The sequence below is a fragment of the Terrapene carolina genome, unplaced genomic scaffold, assembly GCF_002925995.2.
Source record: "Terrapene carolina triunguis isolate 2854851 unplaced genomic scaffold, T_m_triunguis-2.0 Scaffold68, whole genome shotgun sequence".
Classification (NCBI taxonomy): Eukaryota; Metazoa; Chordata; order Testudines; family Emydidae; genus Terrapene; species Terrapene triunguis.
Genome location: NW_020664419.1, coordinates 56,717,023 through 56,736,138, shown reverse-complemented (window position 1 = coordinate 56,736,138; position 19,116 = coordinate 56,717,023). Strand labels below are relative to the sequence as shown.

Below are 19,116 nucleotides of genomic sequence, written 5' to 3'. Positions count from 1 at the left end.
ATTCTGTCACTGCACACAATTAGTGAAGTGCTGCACATCAGATGTTATATTTATATTCCAGTTACAGGATGGGAGAGTTTCAAGAGTAAATGAAACTTGTATTTAAAAATGACAAATCTGTATACCAATTTACAGCCTCTCACATTTACAGATTTGAAATCTCATCACCATAACAAATGCCTTTACTTTCCCTCTGCTAAAATCCTCTACTATGCATTTCATCTCTCACCTTTACTATTAACACCTTTTTCTACAGCCCCCGCAAAAGGCTAAGCCCAGCTCTGCATACCAATAGATGCAGAATGTTGCTATCCATCTTTGCCCATCATTCAGAAGTGCAACCAGCACCACCTCCACTCCTTCCCATTAATTTTTGGGATCCTGTTCAAATTGTCCCTTTGTTCACAGTATAAGTAATTTTTGCCAAGTAGTTAATATTTTGTTTAGCTGTTAAAATGAGAATACAAAATAAATAAATAAATCTTCAAATACCATATTCTTTGGTTTAAAAACAAAAAAAGATTAAAATGAGTAGCAACTTAATAGTATTTTTGTTCCAATTGGGAGCAAGAGGAAGAGTGAAACAAAATTCTCCTTTCAGAAGGTTCCAAATGCATCACTTTGATTTGAACTCTCTCTCATGGAGGTGGTTGAAAAATACAGACTTGACACTTCAAAAGAAAGAGGGTTGGATTTTTTTGTAAAAATGTTCACAAAAACCTTACTCCATTTTTCAACCAGCTCTACTGTTATAATCTTCCCCTTATCTATTAGGAAAGGCATATATAGGTGGGGTTTCCTAAGAGACTATTGCCTCTAGGTCCTGTCAAAGAGCCTCATGCTGTTACTGCTGTTGGCTAGTACATATCCGGTAAACTTAGAGACCATTCTCTTCTCACTGAAAAAAGGAGGATCACTCTTGCTTCTTCTTTGCTCCAGGCAACTGAAAACAGAATGAAGACACAGAATAGCAAAATGCTACTGTCTATTGAATTCTGACCTGTCCTTTTACACTTTTGTAATTCAGAAGATTACAGCAAAATTTGTGCTTATAAAGCAACGTCTCCATTCAATTTTAAAATCTATGTTCTCTTAAGATTTTATATACGACATCTGGCTCATTTCATGAAACAGGAAAAGGTTAAAGCATGTAACAAGCACCTTTACTTTCTACATTTACACTCACATTCACAGAAGAAATTCTGTAGTTTAATGAAACCGTCTTTTCCCTTTCCCCAAAAATAAAAACCATAAGGGCTTTGTGTGAAAGGTATGTTCATTTCCTGTGAAATACAAAAAGTGATGTGCAATAAGTAGTTAAATTTTGATTATACTGCTACACTGAATGTGAAACCAGCTTTTTAAAAACAAATGATAATGTTAATTTGTGCATACCTTACAAAATAAAAATAATGAAAAAATACCTTTTCCAATTGCTTACTTTTAAATATGCAGCTGTCTCCTGGACGGAAAGATTTCGCTGTATAGAGTTGCCACAGTCATGATCTCCTGGTAAAATTAAATTTTTATTTATTTTGATCTATTTATTACTTTGTTATATAAACTAAAAAGCCTGCAAGTACAAACGTACACAGTTAATGCAATCTACACAAGCAGAGAATAGTTGGAGGCACTAAGTATTTAAAATAAGAATGTTGAAGAGAGAGACTTCTGGGTGCTTTTCTCCCCAAACATCTGATTGCCACAACTATGAACTGTGATGTTACAAATATGATTAGAACTTCAGGTACTAAACAAAAAGCAAGAGCAGAAGCGTGTTTTTAAAAACATTTAAAAATGAAGTGAAATAAAAGGTAGTTTACAGAACTTCATTAAAAGAAAAATTAAGATTTTGAGGCAAAACAGAAGAATTACTGATTCTGTTAAGGGTGAACACTTGGTCCACTTCAATACCCTACCGCAAAAGGGCACCTTAAATAACTGGATAATCCTCCATTTTGTGCCTAATTATTTAAAAACTTCTTGCACATATGAAATAATTTTTCCTGACTTTTTCTTTCAAAATTGTGAGAGTCATGAGTTTCTATAAATTTCCTTTTCTAAAGTGAATCTAGTACATGAAGTAAATTCAATGCACTGAAAAAAGCTAGAAAGTATACATATACATACCATACAGTTTTGTATTTTAAGATAAAAAATGGTTACTCTACATGCAAACCAATGTAAAGTAAAAGCAGATTTCCAATTTACTCTGAACACATTTTTGTGTAATAACTTATTAGCACATTCGCCTTGCAAATTTCTTATATAAGCTCACCTTAAAAAAATTACAGTGAATAGAAGTATCTAGAACCAACAAACGCAGAGTGCGTTTTACACACATGCCCCTCTGTCATCATAAAATGAATGCGAGTCAAACTTAAGAAAAAAAATCAATGTGTGAAGGCACACTAGCTTCTTGAACAGTCCAAATTATATCTGGAACTTTTTATTTTATCTCCTTATAATAAACATGTGCAAACAGAAATCGTAAGACCTTGCATACTCAAGTCAGTCTGGAAAACTTCAAGAATTACATCACCATCATTCTATTAGTAGGCTTGACCAGGACTAGACTTCTAGATTAAATGCACCTCTTTAATCATCCAGAGAAACTGTAGTTTATAGACACACACATACCAGTGTGGGAAGAGAAGAAAAGACTATCCCTGACCTCCATCTGTCCTTGAATTGATCTGCTGGGCAGCTGCAACCCCATGAAAACTTTTTTCCCCCCTTCACCTTACCTAATAAAATTATTTTTTTCTACTAGTATCCATGTCTGCAATTTTACTCTCTCCAGATAGGGAAGCCAAACCAGAACACTCACTGACCCAAGAACAGACTCCACCTCCTAAAATCCTTTCCAGAATGGAAAACCCCAAAGCGGTAACGAGGCTAAGAAATGTTAGCTATTTAATTTTTTACACACACACAGACACACACCATTTAAGGTAAAACTAGAACTTAAATTTAAATGGAGTAGCTGAATATAACTGTTGTTTGAACGAATAGTGCTCAAACAATTTCTCAGTGGATCAGGTTAGCAGTCAAATATTACAAGCAAATAATTCCGGAAAGGCATAGCACCATGTCTGCCAACCCTGTTGTGGGTTTTAAACAGCCGTGATGTCCCAGAGCACAACCATGTTTTGAATAAGAAATATTTATGTAAAGCAAGACTTTTTGCAGACTGATGTAGCCAATGATTTGGTTGAATACACTTTTTATAGATTTAGAAATTGCATCTCTGATTTTGTACGCCTTTGCAATTTGTGTTTTAAGCACAAAGCTATCAATGTCTTACAGGCTTCTTCTCTTTTGACTGGTGGCTGGCAGAGAACAAGTGGGGATATGGTTTTTAAGAAAGATACTTCTTGCATAGTGTTTGATCCCATGCCACCTGAAATCAAGTGGAGTTTTTCAATCAAGTTGAACTGAAGCAGGATGAAGCTCCTGAAGTTTTGATTCAATATTCTTGACCAACGAACAATGGGATGTGCAGGACCTGTACAGAAAGATGGTAGTTAACCTATAAGGTAGATGATTTACACTATGAATAAAAGAGAGGTTTCTCACCCTGTGCAGTAACGATAGTTCTTCGAGATGTGTGACTCTATGGGAGCTCCACTTGAGGTGCATGTGCATCTCACGCACCTTTGATCGGAGATTTTCATTAGCACTTTGAGCTCAGCCTGCGTATGCGCTGCTGACATCTGTGTGTCCCGCACCAAGGCTATATCAGGCTCTGTGGGTGAATCACCCTCAGTTTCTTCTCCAAAGCCAAGGAGAAGGAGGGTGGGTATTGGAGCACCCATAGAGACAGACATCTTGAAGAACTACCATTACTGCACAGGGTGAATAACTTCTTTCTTCTTCAAATAGTGTCCCTAAAGGTGCTTCACTTTAGGTGACTCCCCCCTCCTTATGGGGATACTGCTTGGGAGCTTCAAAAACAAATCTGGCACAGAGGAAAGAACTGCATTGCCAATTGCCACATCAGATCTAGAGGCATCGACTAAGGTATAGTGCCTGGAGAAGGTATGTACCAAAGACCATGTAGCAGCTCTGCAGATCTCAGATATCAGGACAGTTTTAAGTAGAGCCACAGATGTAGACTGATCTAATCGAGTGAGCTGATACGCCAGCAGGAGGTGGAATGCTGGCAGTACTGTAACAAGCTACAACACACCCCAAAATCTATTTTGATAGTCTTTGGGTAGAAACAGCAGAATCTTTAGATCTGTCTGCAAACAAAATGAGCCATCTATGGGATTTACAAAATGATTTAGTCCTATTTAGATAGAAGGCTAGCACCCTTCCGACATCTAGAGTATGGCAGGTGGTCTCCAGGTTGGAATTATGTAGTTTGGGAAAGAAAACTGGTAGGTAAATGACCTCATTCAGATGAAATTCAGAAGATACTTTAGGAAGAAACCTGGGATGTGGTCATAAGGGAACTCTGTCCTTGTAGAATACTATGAAAGGGGGTATGACACTATGCCCCATATTCTTCATATGGAGATATGCTTATATATATATATGATATGATTATGGCATAACTAAGATATATTTTATGCAAGCTAGGTCATGTGAGATATCATTGGAAAGGTTATGATTTATTGAATATGATTATAATATTTTTATGCATGCATGCATCATTTTTGTATCTGAAGTTAGGAATATTGTCTATGCACCCATTACAAATGTGTTTACACCTGGGGAATGCCCACTAGACAGAATGCAATCAGTCTAGATTGCTGACTGGAAAAGGTCATTAGGAAAAACAATAGGTTTTTGAAGATGCTTATCTCCCATCTTCCTGGAAAGCCTTCCTGTGGACACTGCAAACAGACTGAGTTGTGGCTGCAGTGTCATGTGATCAAGTCACCGGATACTGGACTCCATAATAAAATTAGTACTTTTCCACTGACCGGGGGTGGGAATCACACTGGAAGACAAAGGATTCCCACCATATGTAAAACCTATTTAAGGCAGAGGAGGCAGGCAGGCATCGTGGTTGGTTCTTCACTGAATCCCCGCCCAGGATGACTGCTGAAAATGTCTAAGAAACAAAGATAAGGAAGGGAGAAGGACTGAGACCAGGCTGGAAGGTTGTCTAGCCTGTGAACGAAATATCTGAAGTTTTAAGCTGCAGGCAAGTGCAGAGGGTCTTCAAAAATCTCTGCAAACTGCCTAAAAACATTAGGGTGAGAGTGTGCTACTTATAACCAGTTTCTTTAATATCTTAAGCTTAGATTGCGTGTGTTTTATTTGCTAAGTAATCTGCTTTCATGTTTGCTATCCCTTATAATCACTTAAAATCTATCTTTTGTAGTTAATAAACTTGCTTTTGTTTTCTCTAAAACCAGTTTGTGGAATTCATAACCGGGAGTGGGGGTTGGGAGGGTGGGGAAGCTGTGCAATCTTCCTCCACATTGAGGGAGGGGGCAAATTTTAATGACCTTACTCTGTATAGTTCTCTGTGCAGAGCAAGACAATACAATTATGGATTTACATTCCAGAGGGGGTGTGCATTCGAGTGCTGGGCAATTCCTTAGCTGAGCTTTCCCATGCAGAGCTGATCTCAGCATCCGTGTGAAACTGCAGCTGGGCGTGTCCCTACCTGTGTGTGTGCTAGTAAAGTGCAGTCTGAAGCCTGAGGGAGGGCTTGGCTGGCTTGCCTCAACAGTACAATGTAAAAGGAACCCAGGCTGGTGGGACAGGAAGGCTCAGTGATACCCCAGTTCCAAGTGCCACCCCGGGATGGGGGGAACCCATCACAGGAGGGTCTGCCATTAAAGCTCCAATCTCTCAGATTCTGCTGGCTAATTCAATAGCCACTAAGAAGGCTGTTCTCATGGACAAATTCAGTAAGGTGCAGTTTGCCATCGGTCAAAAGGTGATTTCATGAGACTTAAGAACCAAATCAAGGCCCCAAACAAGGGTGACCAGTGGACGAGATTACCCAGACCTTTTGTGAACCTTACAGTTGTAGGGTGAGCAAACAGCAAGAACCCCTCAATAGTGCTATGAAAAGCTGTTAAGGCAGCCAGATGAACCTTGAAAGAACTGATAGTCCCATTTTCTTTAATTGAAGCAGATATTCCAGAACAAGCAGAATCAAGGAAGATCTGGGGACAGCATTCAAGAATTCACACCAGTGACTAAAAGCTTCTCCACTTTTGAAGGTATTTCCGGAAGAATCTTTCCTACTATTTAATAATACTTATTGTTCTTCTGCAGAAGAGACTTACTACCCCACGAACCATCAAGGGGCTATGCCTGGAGGTGGAGAATGCTGTGATGCAGCAGTCGACCAGTGCTCTGAGAGCGCATCTGAGGAGTGATTGGAAGATTTATTGATGGACAAAGAGCTAGGTGAAACAGGTAAGGAAACCATGCCTACCTTGATAACATTGGGGCTACTAGAATAACTCTGGTCTTGTCCTGTCTGATTTTGTTCACCACTTTGAGAATCAGAGGCATCAGGGAAATGCATAAAACAGCTTTTTCATCCAAGTGAGGAGGAACTGCGAACTAAATCCCCCACCTTGAACACAAGAGATGGCATTTTTTATTCATAGCTGTGGTGAAGAGGTCCACTTCTGGAAATCCCCATGTCTAAAATATGCTGACAAGGACCTAGAAATCCAACACCCCTTTGTAGTCTTGGGAATACAAAACAACAGGGAGTGGATAACTTGATGAAGTGCCCTGTTCTATTCACTCTCCCTGAAGCATTTGGCACCGGCTACTGTCGAAAGACAGTACACTGGGCAAGATGGACCATTGGTTTGACCCAGGATGGCTGTCCTTATGTTCTTATGAAAATCACCTGCTAAAAGCGACAGCTGTTATATTTTGCCTGCCCAGGAGATATATTGCGGAAATTCTTCTGTGATGTTCCATGCAACAGTTCCATGATGTTATTGCTTTGCAAAGGGAAAGGGTTCTCACTCCTCCCCACCAATTGATATTGAACATGCAGGCAACATTATCTGTCATGATTTTCATAGGCCTGTGTCTGATGAGAGGCAGAAAATGAAGGCAGGCATTTCTGATCACTCTGGTTGAAATTAAGGGTGGATTCTTGGGGTGGCCATCTGACCTGTACTATTAGAGCAGTGATAACAATTAGATCTATCCATGGGCCAATCTGAGAATTTTATGACAAGAGGCAGGCTATTTGTGCAGAAGGCTGACAAAATTTAACAAACAAAAAACCCACAACTTCAGCTGCCAATAAATAAAGACCTTGATTGCAACATTGTTAACAAAGTTTATAAATCAACATTATTACCTGTGTCTGTGGTAATCTCTAATGGGAGAGGACATCTATGATCTCTGGCAAGCTTTCTGAAGAATGGCTTGTAGGTCAGTGCTAGGTGCATGAAATGATGAAGATGCAGTGTTGGTTTTTTATAATGTTCATGGTAGAAAACCCAGATTCGCAGAGGTACATTAATCCAAACACCGTTAAAAGATACATGGCTTAGATGCTGGCTATTCTGAAACTGGTCAGCATATTGAGACCAGAAATCACAAAGTCCCACTTTCCTGAATTTTGCCTTAAAGACATCTGATCTTTGGAGCCTTAAAATTTCTAATTGAAAGGCACCTTCATCAATTGAATCAAGAAAGTTCTTTGCTTCAGAAGGGCAAAGTCCATCGGCAGAGACAACAAACGGAACAAACAAATTAAAGCAAATCTTTTGGAATTCTAAAATTCTCAAATCACATTTTAAAATTTTTGATCAGATTGTTTAGGAATTCTTGCATCATTTTCATCAAAGTTTCATCTGTAGCAGCACGCAGTGAGGGAAAGTGCAACATCTCTCCTGTTAAGTCTGTCTCAATGATTTCAAGATTCCTCTGAAAGAAGCCTACTTTTTCAAACAGATCCCCAACACTGCTTGCAAGGCCTTGGAGCTGCAAGTTGAGTGACCAGTAATATTGCACAGATAAGCTAACTGTGACATACAGGGGACATCATTCATAAATTCCAGGAACTCACTAGCCTTGTTGATCTTGTGGTTTGAACGAAATTCTATTTCTTTTTGAAGCACCCACAATCTAATACATGCTCCCTATTAACCAGCAAACGTCGTCATGCTCAGAGGCAGATTAAGCTTTTGTGGGGCCCCTCCCCACCCCTTCCACCTGTAATCCCCTCTGCCCACGCTCCTACCGTGGAAATGGGGTTGGGGAATAGGGGATTGCCCTGCCCCGCCCGCCCGGCGTTCCTGCTGGGAATCGGGGTTGGGGTGTGGGGGCTTCCCTCACTCCCCGGCAGGCGCGCCGGGCAGGCGGGGTGGATCTGGGCACGGGGACGCCCATTTTTCCGGAGTCCCCCAATTGGCTAAGGCCCCAGCTACAGACCCCCTGGCTAATCCGCCACTGGTTGTGCTGCAACAGGTCACTTGTAAAAGAGCTTTAAAAAGACAAGGTGGCAAGCTAGAAGTTGAGCATATGTAATTCACTAATCTCATCATAATACCCATTTTTTCAAGTCCCCAGACAACTTACCACAGAGGACAGTCTTGGGAATGATGTCGTGAAGTGTGTTTAATGAAGGGCGCATCACTGCCAAACGTGAAGCAATGCCCTTCTGTTTCCCTGTCATGTTCTTAGGCTGTAACAAGCAAGTTTACTTTCTGCAGATCTAAACCATTTTTTTCAAATGAGCCTTTTACCTTTTCAGAAATGATTGCTCATGTGGTGTAGGTTTCTAATGGTATTAAAAACAAAAAATCTTCCTTGAAAATTTCACCATCATAAAAGCTAACAAACAGCAATAGCTGGGCAGTGTCACTTAAATCGCTTGATTAGTCCCTGCCTTGCAGAGAACAGAACACGTGGCACTTCTTGTTCTGTCTGGACGTGAACAGGTCCACCAGGGGAGTCCGCAACCTGCAGAAGATCAGGCTGACCACCTCCAGATGGAGCGACCATTCATGGCAAGACGAGAAGGTTCTGCTGAGGTGATCTGCCAGGACATTCTTGGCTCCAGGCAGGTGGGCGGCTACCAGATGAATGGCATGCCGCACATGAAAGTCCGAGAGGCTGAGCGCTTCCTGACAAAGGGCCGAAGACCTAGCTTCACCCTGCTTGTTGATGTAGTATATCACGGCTGTATTGTCCGTCAGGACCTGTCCTTCAGGTGGGGCAAGAATGCCTGGCAGGTCAGGCGAACCGCTTTGAGCTCCCCGACATTAATATGAAGGCCCAGATCGCTGTGAAACCAGAAGCCCTGGTTGTTGAGCTCACTCAAATGGGCTCCCCAGCCCAGGTCCTACACACCCGAAACCAGGGTAAGCGACGGAGACGGGGTCACAAAAGGAACCCCATGCAGCGCCGACTCTGGATCCAGCCACCAGTCTGAGGACAAAAGGATGCGGCTCAGCACCGTGTCCACTCAGTCCAGGGCATGCCTCCTGGGAATATAGACCGAGGCCAGCCATGCCTGCAGAGGTCGTAGATGAAAACGGGTATGGTGGACCACGTACGTGCATGCGGCCCATCAGTCACAGGCTCGTGTGGGCTGTGGTAAGCGGATGCTCTTTACGTAGGCAATCAAGTCCAACATGGCCTGGAAGCGTGCCTCTGGAAGAAAGGCCCTGGCTCGCGTGGAGTCAAGAACTGTTCCGATAAACTCTATGCATTGGACCAGCGTAAACATGGACTTTTCTGTGTTTATTAACAGGCCCAGATCATTGCAGATGGATCGCACCAGGTCGAGGCTCTGTTGGACCTGCCCCGGAGACCTGCCCTTGATGAGCTAGTCGTTGAGATACGGGAAGATCTGGACACCCTGACATCTCAGGTAAGCCGCTACTGGTGCCATGCATTTTGTGAACACCCTGGAAGTGACGCCCGGCCACTATGAAGTGCAGGAAGCACCTGTAGCCCGGGAATATGGAGGCATGAAAGTAAGAGTCTTAAGTCGAGAGTGGCATACCAGTCCCCCAGATCCAGGGAAGGAATGATGGAGGCCAGGGAGACCACGTGGAACTTCAACTTCTTGAGAGACTTGTTGAGGCCATGCAGGCCCCCTTTGGCCTTCAGGATTAAGAAGTAGCGGGAGTGCAAATCCGGCACCGCTCTTTAACATCCGACTCCCCCAGGCACTTAAGGCAGCTGCTGTGGGGGGTCGTTCACAGGCATAGGCCTGCTGCAGTCTGAACAGGGCTTGAACCCGAGAGACCCGCCTGGGGCAAAGTCCAACTGGGACCCTAACTACTAACCAACTCACACTTAACTACTTAAGAACTCCTTAAGACTAACAAAGCGAACTATATACAATGGCTTTTAGGCACGAAGTTCAAAATGATAGACAACCGCTAGCTCTTGCCAAGCAAGAGAGGTGCTCCAACTGATCACCACAGGCGGTAAAAAGGAACTGAGGGCGTAGGGCTGGCGGCATAGGTGCTGGAACTAGGAGTGGGGGGGGTGCTGCAGCACCCCCAGGCTTGAACTGGTTTCCATTATATACAGAGTTTACAGTTTGGTTCGATGGCTCTCAGCACCTCCACTGTAAAAACTGTTCCAGCACCCCTGGCCGGCAGTGCCTAATATACCACGGCATGAGCGCGGCATTCCAGAGGGCACCACAGCCGGCCCTACGGGTACCGCTAAGGCAAAAATCTCCGATGGCTGCACACGTGGGCGTGCGCACACCTAGAATGGAATCGACATGAGCAAGCACTCAAAGAAGAATGATCCTGCCCTATGACAAAAACACAGGAACCTTTTGTGCATCAGGTGTATTGCTATATGGAAGTACATGCTTGAAGGTCAAGGGCTGAAAAACAATCCCCTGAATTTAGAAAAGGAACTATAGCTGCCAGAGTCACTATCTTGAACTTTTGAGACCTCACAAATTTGTTTAGGAGTTTTAGATCTAAGATTGGTCTCCACCTTCCACTCTTCTTTGGAATGAGAAAGTACCTCATGTAGAAGCCCCATCCCCTGTGCTCAGCAGGGACCAGCTCTATTGTTCCTAAACCCTCTTCTTCGTTTATTTCCTGTCTAAGGAACTTTTGAGATGGGTTCCTAAAGAGGAACAGCGACAGGGAATTAGAAGGGAGGGAGGTAAAATGGATTATAGCCCAATAGTATTATATCCAGCACCCATTTGTCTGAGGTGATAGGCTCCCCATGCTTGTTGGAATCAGGAGAGTTTGTCCCCAAATGGGGGGAGGAGGTAGGCAAATCGTTGCAGCTGACAGACTAAAGACAAGGGAGTGGCTACTATATCTTGTGATAGGCTACTATATCTTGTTAAAATTCAAGATCAAGAACTAGCAGTACATTGAGGTGAATAAAGAGGAATCAAGATTACTCAGTCCTTCACTAGAGAGGAAAAAAAGAGTAATCTTGATTCCAGAGAATTGCATCAGGTAGAAACTTTGAGCTGTTTGCAATCTATAGAATTTTCTTTTGTTTGCAGGAGTGCAGATGCCTAACAAATGTAATGTGGCCCTAGAGTCTTTAAGAGCATGCAACAACTTATCAATATTCTCTGTGAACAACTTTGGACCATTAAATGGGAGATCCTCTACCATAGTCTGGACTTCTCTGGGGGAACTAGACAACTGTAGCGAGGATGCCCTGCACATCACCACTGCTATGGAAATGGAATGGGCTGCAGTATCAAGTGCCACCTAAAGAGATGTCCTGACCAATAACTGTCCCTCAGAAATGGTAGCCTGAAATTGTTCCCTTTGGTCTGAAGGAAGATGTTGAATAAAGGAGCCAAATTTTGCATGATTTGTAAAGTTGTATTTGGCCATCAGCGCCTGATAATTTGCAGTACAGAACTGTAGGGTTGACGATGAGTAAGATTTCCCCCCCAGAAAGTCCCAGCACTTCTGGTCTACAAGAGGAATCAAGATTACTCTATCCTTCACTAGAGAGGAAAGAAGATAAACCAAGTTAAATTTGCTTTTCAGCACTGTCTAAACATTTGAAATTGCTATTGACTCTTCTGGCTTTTATTTAGCCATTGCTCATTAATCTCAAAGCTTGCTTAAAGCACCAAAAATAAAGGAGAATAAAATGAATCCTGCAAGGAAAATGCTTAGGGTTTGGGGGTGGGGTTGTTTTTTGCTGTCTCTTGGTTTTCATATCTGTTCTCTTTCAGTTGTTCACCAAGTTAAAGTGTCAAGTATATTTATCTCCCTCTCCTCCATCAGGGGATGGTAAATGGATTGTTCCGTCATATCTCAAAATCTTCAGTAGGGACACAATCACATACTTCATCATCAACTTTATAGATAAGGTTCAGAAAGTTCTCCTTACTTAAATGAAGAGCTGATCCATTTTCTTTTTAAAAAAATAAATTTAGTAACTGTTTTCTGATTACTAGTAGAGTTTTATGTACAAGGCCTTTGGTTCTCTCTATTTAATACCAGGGCCTTAAGCATAGTCCTCTGTTAAAGTAAAGGCTGAAGGCCTGTGCTTCAGTTTTATTTTTGGTTTCTTATTTGTATTAAGATTAACTTAATTTAATATTTAAATAGAGCTTTATCTGAACAAGTTCTACCTACAAGGCTCAAATGCTCATCCAAATCTTTGAGGAAAATTTGGAATTTGTGACCAACTGCTGATTCACATCTGGGTGTGATGTAGTGACCCAATGCAATAAGGCAATGGCATTAATAGGCACCAATAAGCTTAAATAGATCTCATGCTTACAAGGTGCACCAAATAGGGCATTAGAGTGGGCAGCTGTTCCATATCCTGTATTTTGGAGAGGGGAAGTGCAAGAGTGAAATGAAGTTAAGGGAACAGGAAAGGATATCTCCAACAACATAAACTCTTCTTGATTCGCCACAGAAAAGTTCAGCAGTTTAACACTTGGAATGGTTTATAATGGATCTATCAATCATGCAAAAGCTATTCTAATCAGAGCAATCAAGTAATCCTTGAGATGTGGCTCCTGTCAAAGGATAGTCTAATAAAAAGAAGGGCTGTGTAGAGAAAAATTATGTTTTCAGAAAGCAGGTCTCAGAAAATCACTGGGGTGAGGGATGACTAAATAGGGATAAGGTAGGTCTTTTTGGGTTCTACATAAGGAGAGAACATCTGCTGGGAGATTATTTATGACTCAAGTCCTTCCCATACATGGAGAGAGAAACATGCAAACCTTCTACTACTGTCTATTAAATAGCTGAAAATGGAATCTTTTGTTTTGTTTTAAAAAGAATGTAGGAAACTTAGGAAACACTATTAAAAACTAAAGAGATCGAGGACGTTGTAGCATGAAGCATTCAGTTCAGGAAATGACAAATTTAAGGCTGTGCATTAATGTATGCATTATGATAGAGTAATATCTAATAACACTTGCTTCATTATGTTGCTAAAAGAATGATGCAAACTGATTAGTGAATTGTTCTAGTATCCAGTCACTGGCAATGTTCTACGTGTACAGTGAGCAAGACAGGACCTGCTGCAAGAGGAAGAATGCTCTTGTGAGGAAAGCACTGGACTGGAATCAAAGGGAACTTGGTTCTTTTGCTGCCTCTGTCATAGATTTCTCATAAGACCCTGTGCAAATCATGCTGCTTTTCAGTCTCATCTATAATACACAGCTATCTGCAAAGTTTGTTTTTTAATGTTTGTGAGGCACTTATGCTATGTTGGGTGTCACAGATGTGGCAACAAAAAATTCTGCATTCGTTTTAGCGTTTGGATGGTATGCAGTAAATAAGGCTTGGGGCCACAAAATGAATAATGAGGATAAAAAAATATTCAACAGCAACCTCTTTCACTACGCACCATCCAGTTTATGCACTGAAACAGGCAAGAGTCCTATGGAGAAAACAGTATATAATCAAGCAATATGACACTATATTGTAATGCATTCTCACAAGATGTCAGTTGTTCAGACAACTTCACCTTTGCCATTTTCTGATTTTTTTTAGAGTTTCACTTTGTAACTTTAAGCTTCTTCCAGACTGCACTAGACAAAAAAAAACACATTGTTTCTTAATGTGTCATTATGGTTAACTATTTAACAGTAATTGTAATAATTGTTCCTTTATAATTTGTCACAAAATATGTATATATAGGGTTTACATTAACACATAGCATTCTTAATGCAGACTTCTTGTTAATGAACTTGTCTATTTTGTGCAACAACACAAAATATTGGGGGGAGGGATAGCTGGGGAGGGATAGCTCAGTAGTTTGAGCATTGGCCTGCTAAACCCAGGGTTGTGAGTTCAATCCTTGAGGGGGCCATTTAGGGATCTGGGGCAAAATCAGTACTTGGTCCTGCTACTGAAGGCAGGGGGCTGGACTCAATGACCTTTCAAGGTCCCTTCCAGTTCTATGAGATAGGTATATCTCCATATATAACTGTTGTTCATTTCTTTATGTACATAACGAATAATGCTAACAGAGTGTTATTTGTTTCTAAACATCAGTATGAAAAATACACCTCTACCTCGATATAACGCTGTCCTCGGGAGCCAAAAAATTCTTACCGTGTTATAGGTGACACCGCGTTATATTGAACTTGCTTTGATCCATCAGCGTGCACAGCCCCGCCCCCCGGAGCACTGCTTTACCACGTTATATCCGAATTCGTGTTATATCGGGTTGCGTTATATCGAGGTAGAGGTGTATAGCACAGTGTACCAGATAAAACAGGTAATTTCTTTTCCAAATACAGTCGAATATGTTTAGCTTTTAACAAATATGCCATCTTCCCTACATTACAGTATATTTAAGCCTTGAAATAGAACTTGATTGCTTTATTTAAGCAAGGGCCAATAGACGGAACAGTTCCAGAGCTCTTAAGTGTTTGAACTTTTCTGTATTGGCTGTCATACGAGAAGATTAAGGGGTGATTTGATTACCATCTATAAGTATCTACATGGGGAACAAATATTAGATAATGGGCTCTTCAATCTAGCAGAGAAATGTATAACACAATCCAATGGCTAGAAGTTGAAACTAGACAAATTCAGACCAGAAATTAGGTGTACATTTCTAACAGCAAGAGAGTAATTAATCATTGGGGGAAAAAATCTACCAAGAAGTCTCCATCACTGACTATTTTTAAATCAAGATTGGATATTTTTTCTGAAAGATATGGTCTATGAATTAGTTTGGGGAAAGTTCTACAGCCTATGCTATCTATGCCAGAGTTAAGACTAGATGATCACAATGGTCCCTTCTGCCCTTAGAATCTTTGAATCCTGCTGAACTAAACCTTAGAGACTGTCAAGATAAAAAAAGGTTACATACTTGAAAAGACAGCTTATGTGATTTAGAACTGGGACTCGTAAACTCCCTATTCACAGTATATGAATGAACTCTCAGTGATTTCAACAGAGGTAAGTAATTTGCATCTTGCAGCCAAGAATTTGAGCCCTGGGATTTTATCTATTGCCACAAACACTGCCTGCATATATATTTAGTTGCATTGATAAACTATTATTCTCTTATAGTCAATATTAATTTTAAAAAACATACCTGCTACTTGTGCCAATCTATCATGAAGTTTATATAAGCTGTTCATCATGAGACTTTTTTCATTTGCCTGGAATTAAAAAAGCTGGTTAACATTAAGACAATTTACAACTTCACAAGAGAAATTAATTTTTCATCTATGCAGAACCTAAAGCTATTTACAGTAAAACACTTTTATTTACAGAATTAGATAAGATAGCCAAATAGTGTTTTGTGCATCAAAACGACAGTATAGGCAACTGATTTTGCATTTATCTATATCCATTCAAGGTGTAATTTCTTTTTTGAGCTAGTTGAAGCTAGTTCTTGGCGTTAGAGGAAAATTATAGGAAACAGATTGACAATTTAGGTGGTTTCACTGTTCTCTCTTACGTAGTCCTAAAACAATGCCCTGGAATGGTCTTAATAGGTATTAAAAACTTGGAGGTGCTAACCTTCAAAAAAAAAAAAAAAAAAAATTAAACAAAGCCCCTGGATATTTGTTCTTATTAAAGGCCCTATGACACTTTAGGCAAAACAAGGTACGTTACCCATCCTAGCTGAATTTCTATTCAACTATATTCTATCCATGGGAAATTCAGGCCAAAATTAGACTTTTGGAAAGGCCAAAACAAAAAACTCATTACACTATCGACCCTCAAACTTGACTGACTCATTTTGCATGAAAGAAAAGCTGTGACATCTAAAGTGTAAAGGTGGGAGGAAGACAATTCTATAGAGGCAGAATGATCTTGTGGACAAAACAGAAGAATAAGAGTCAGGAATAGAGAATGATGCAAATTGAGCAGTGAATTATTCTAATATCTCCAGTTACTGCAGGTATGCCCAATTCGTGTGTGACCTTAGGCTAATCACTTAACATCTGACTCAATTTTTCTACCTGTACAATCGTGTTAATACCTCCTTTGCAGGCATTTTATAAGGTTTAGTTATTATTAGTGCTTGTAAAGTGCTTTGCAATTCTCAGATGGAAGGCACTCTTTAAAGTGCAAAATGTTTAAGTGTATGTGGTAACTAAACACTTTTCAAAAACATTCTTCAAGAATATGACTTGTATTATCTACTTCACCACCACAATAATTTTCAATTTAACAATTAGCTCAGGCATATGAGGTTTAGAGTACAATCTCATATTTTTGTATACTGCTTGCAACAGGAAGACTAGTTTTTGTATTCTTCATTCTCAGTTTCTCAAATCTGAATTAGTTTAATGAAGGAAAAATATATGCAGATACTTATATTCCTTTCTCCTACTTCAGACCCAAAGCTCTGCACCTAGGTGATTAGACAGATACTTCCACCAATTCAAAAGATTTACATCATTTAAAAAAAAAAAAAAAGCCAGTAGTGCATAGACACACCCACACATTTTGAAAAGTTTCAATCTCACCCCTAAAATAGATGAACTGATAGATCCTTCATGTCAGACCAGTAGTTACCATCTCTCCACTAATAAAATTTTGCAAGAGTAGTAGTGTTTACCCTTGAGTCCAAGCCAGATTCCAGCATGGAGTATATGCAGAAAGTCTACTTAAGTTCCTGCTGTTTACAGTGAAATCATCATTTGCATCCAAAATGGGGAAAGAGTATGTAACTTTCTGGAATTTTGCCACAGAAGTGGCTGCACTTCAACAGTTTGTGTTGTGTAGCATCTCACCACAGAAATGGATGAATTTGAGCAGTTTGGACTACATAGTCTTTTGATCCCTCAGGATTAAAGATGTTCTATTAGGATGATTTACTTGTCAGTAGCTGCATATATTATGTCTGTACATCTCTATTTGCAAGATGTAAACTGTGCTATTAGCTCTGAAGTATTTAGAAAAAAAAAAAGCATCTATTAGGGTCAACCAAGCTCTCCTGTGTGGTCTGAACTCTCAGAACCAGCTAAATAAAAGGGATCCAAAGCCCCCAAGCAGCTGCATTTCACTATGATAAAGTAAAAGATACAGAAGACTCCAAAGACATAGGGAAGAAGTAGAGTATATTGCTTCCATAAAACTAAACAGCTATCAATAAGTAACTTTTCTTTCTTCTACAATGGTTACCTCAGAAAGGAAACCACCTCTCTTCTTATGACATACAGCTACAGTTGCAATCCATGGAGGCCCCTGAGCTGAAGCTCCTTTGGCATGAGTGGGGACAAGAGGGGGTGTAATGGCTGGCATAGCGCTCTGTTATGGCCCCAGGCATTTCCTTCCCCAGATATGTAACAGTCCAAGTTTTAGGAGTGGAGATTGTCAAACTTCCTAGATAATATTTTCTGGAAAACCAATTTTGTAAGTCTTCAGGGCATGCTGCAATGCACACCTCTTCATGGATCATGAAGACACTGGCATTGTTGGGTAGGGCAGGGTGTAGGGCTCTGGAGATTGTGCATGTGGTTAATTTCAGTTACATTTATGTTGTTGCTATAGGTGAACATGATGGAATTATTTTAATTTATTTGTTAAAAAACTGTTAAGTGCACCCAGAATAATGGATTGGGGTTCTTTTATTACACTCTGTATACATCTAAATAATCTCATGAACATTTTATCACTAGGCCCCTAGGAGAACAAGTGAAGAGTAATTAAACGAAGACTGAAGACCTATTTCCCTAAATATGCATGACAGTGAGATGCCAAATAAGACATGGAAGGCCTAGCATTGTCAGTTGTAATGGAGATTTTGTTCAGTATCTTGTTAAAGAAGTCCATTTTCACTGCAGCATGCATTAAGAAGCACTCTGTGTCAAAGAAAGTTTATCAATGCTTGAAGTAACGAAGGTATGAACAGAAAAGTTGAGAATTTCAATGTTACTGGAGCTCTTAAATGTAGTTGCAGTGCAAGATTCCTATAGACAGCAACATCAGATGTCTAAACTAAAAATCACATTCTTAGTTCAGAAAAGAGAAGACTGATTAGTTTTACATAATCTGCAATGGTTGAATGACTTGTTGGCTTTATTCAACAACCACAAACTAAATGTAAAACTTCAAGGGTCAAGGAATGATTGCTATCAAACATAGTGGTTACTAAGATTATGAAGAGAAAGTGGAACTATTCAAGACGACGGATACTGGAAAGTTAAAATACTTCTCTTCATTGACTAAACATCTGAACAATTCAGCATTCATGGGCCATGCTGGCAACATAATAATGCACTAGACATTCAGATGTAACTGGGATCTTACCGGGAGTTTAGGATCTGACAGCTAGAAAACATGTAATGATCCAAGAGCCAAACAGGATCAAATACCAGATTTCAAAAAGTTCTCTCTCAACAACCGGTAGATGTAGATTGTCAACTTCCTAGAGAATATTTTATGGAAAACCAAGTTTGTTTATTTCATTTCCCAGATGGAAAATAGCAAACACAAAACAAAGATCAACTTACTAGCAAAGTTTGGCAAGCTTAGAACACACTGTTCAATTCTTTTGTTTCTTGGGGGAAAAGAAGCCACCCATAACTTTGTAGATGACCTCTTGCTCAAGAAGGTACTTGTGAGAACTGTTTTCATGAATCAACTTAATGTCTGACAATAATAATTAATTGACAAATGATGTGGATTAGAAGGCAGTATGGAGGGGAACTGGAGAGCCTAACCCTTCTGGCTGATGAACAATCCATAGCAATTCTACTCCATACTA

The 19,116-nt window shown here is 40.3% G+C and overlaps 1 protein-coding gene across 1 annotated transcript in view; it reads right to left on the bottom strand.

Moving 5' to 3' along the window:
- Positions 1-19,116, bottom strand: part of LEMD3 (LEM domain containing 3) — a 79,914-nt gene that overhangs the window by 20,600 nt on the left and 40,198 nt on the right. The window contains exons 3-4 of the mRNA XM_024208058.2: positions 15,487-15,553; positions 1,442-1,509 (exon numbers count right to left, since the gene is read on the bottom strand). Coding sequence (XP_024063826.2) covers positions 1,442-1,509; positions 15,487-15,553 — 135 coding nt within the window. The remainder of the gene's footprint in view (positions 1-1,441; positions 1,510-15,486; positions 15,554-19,116) is intronic.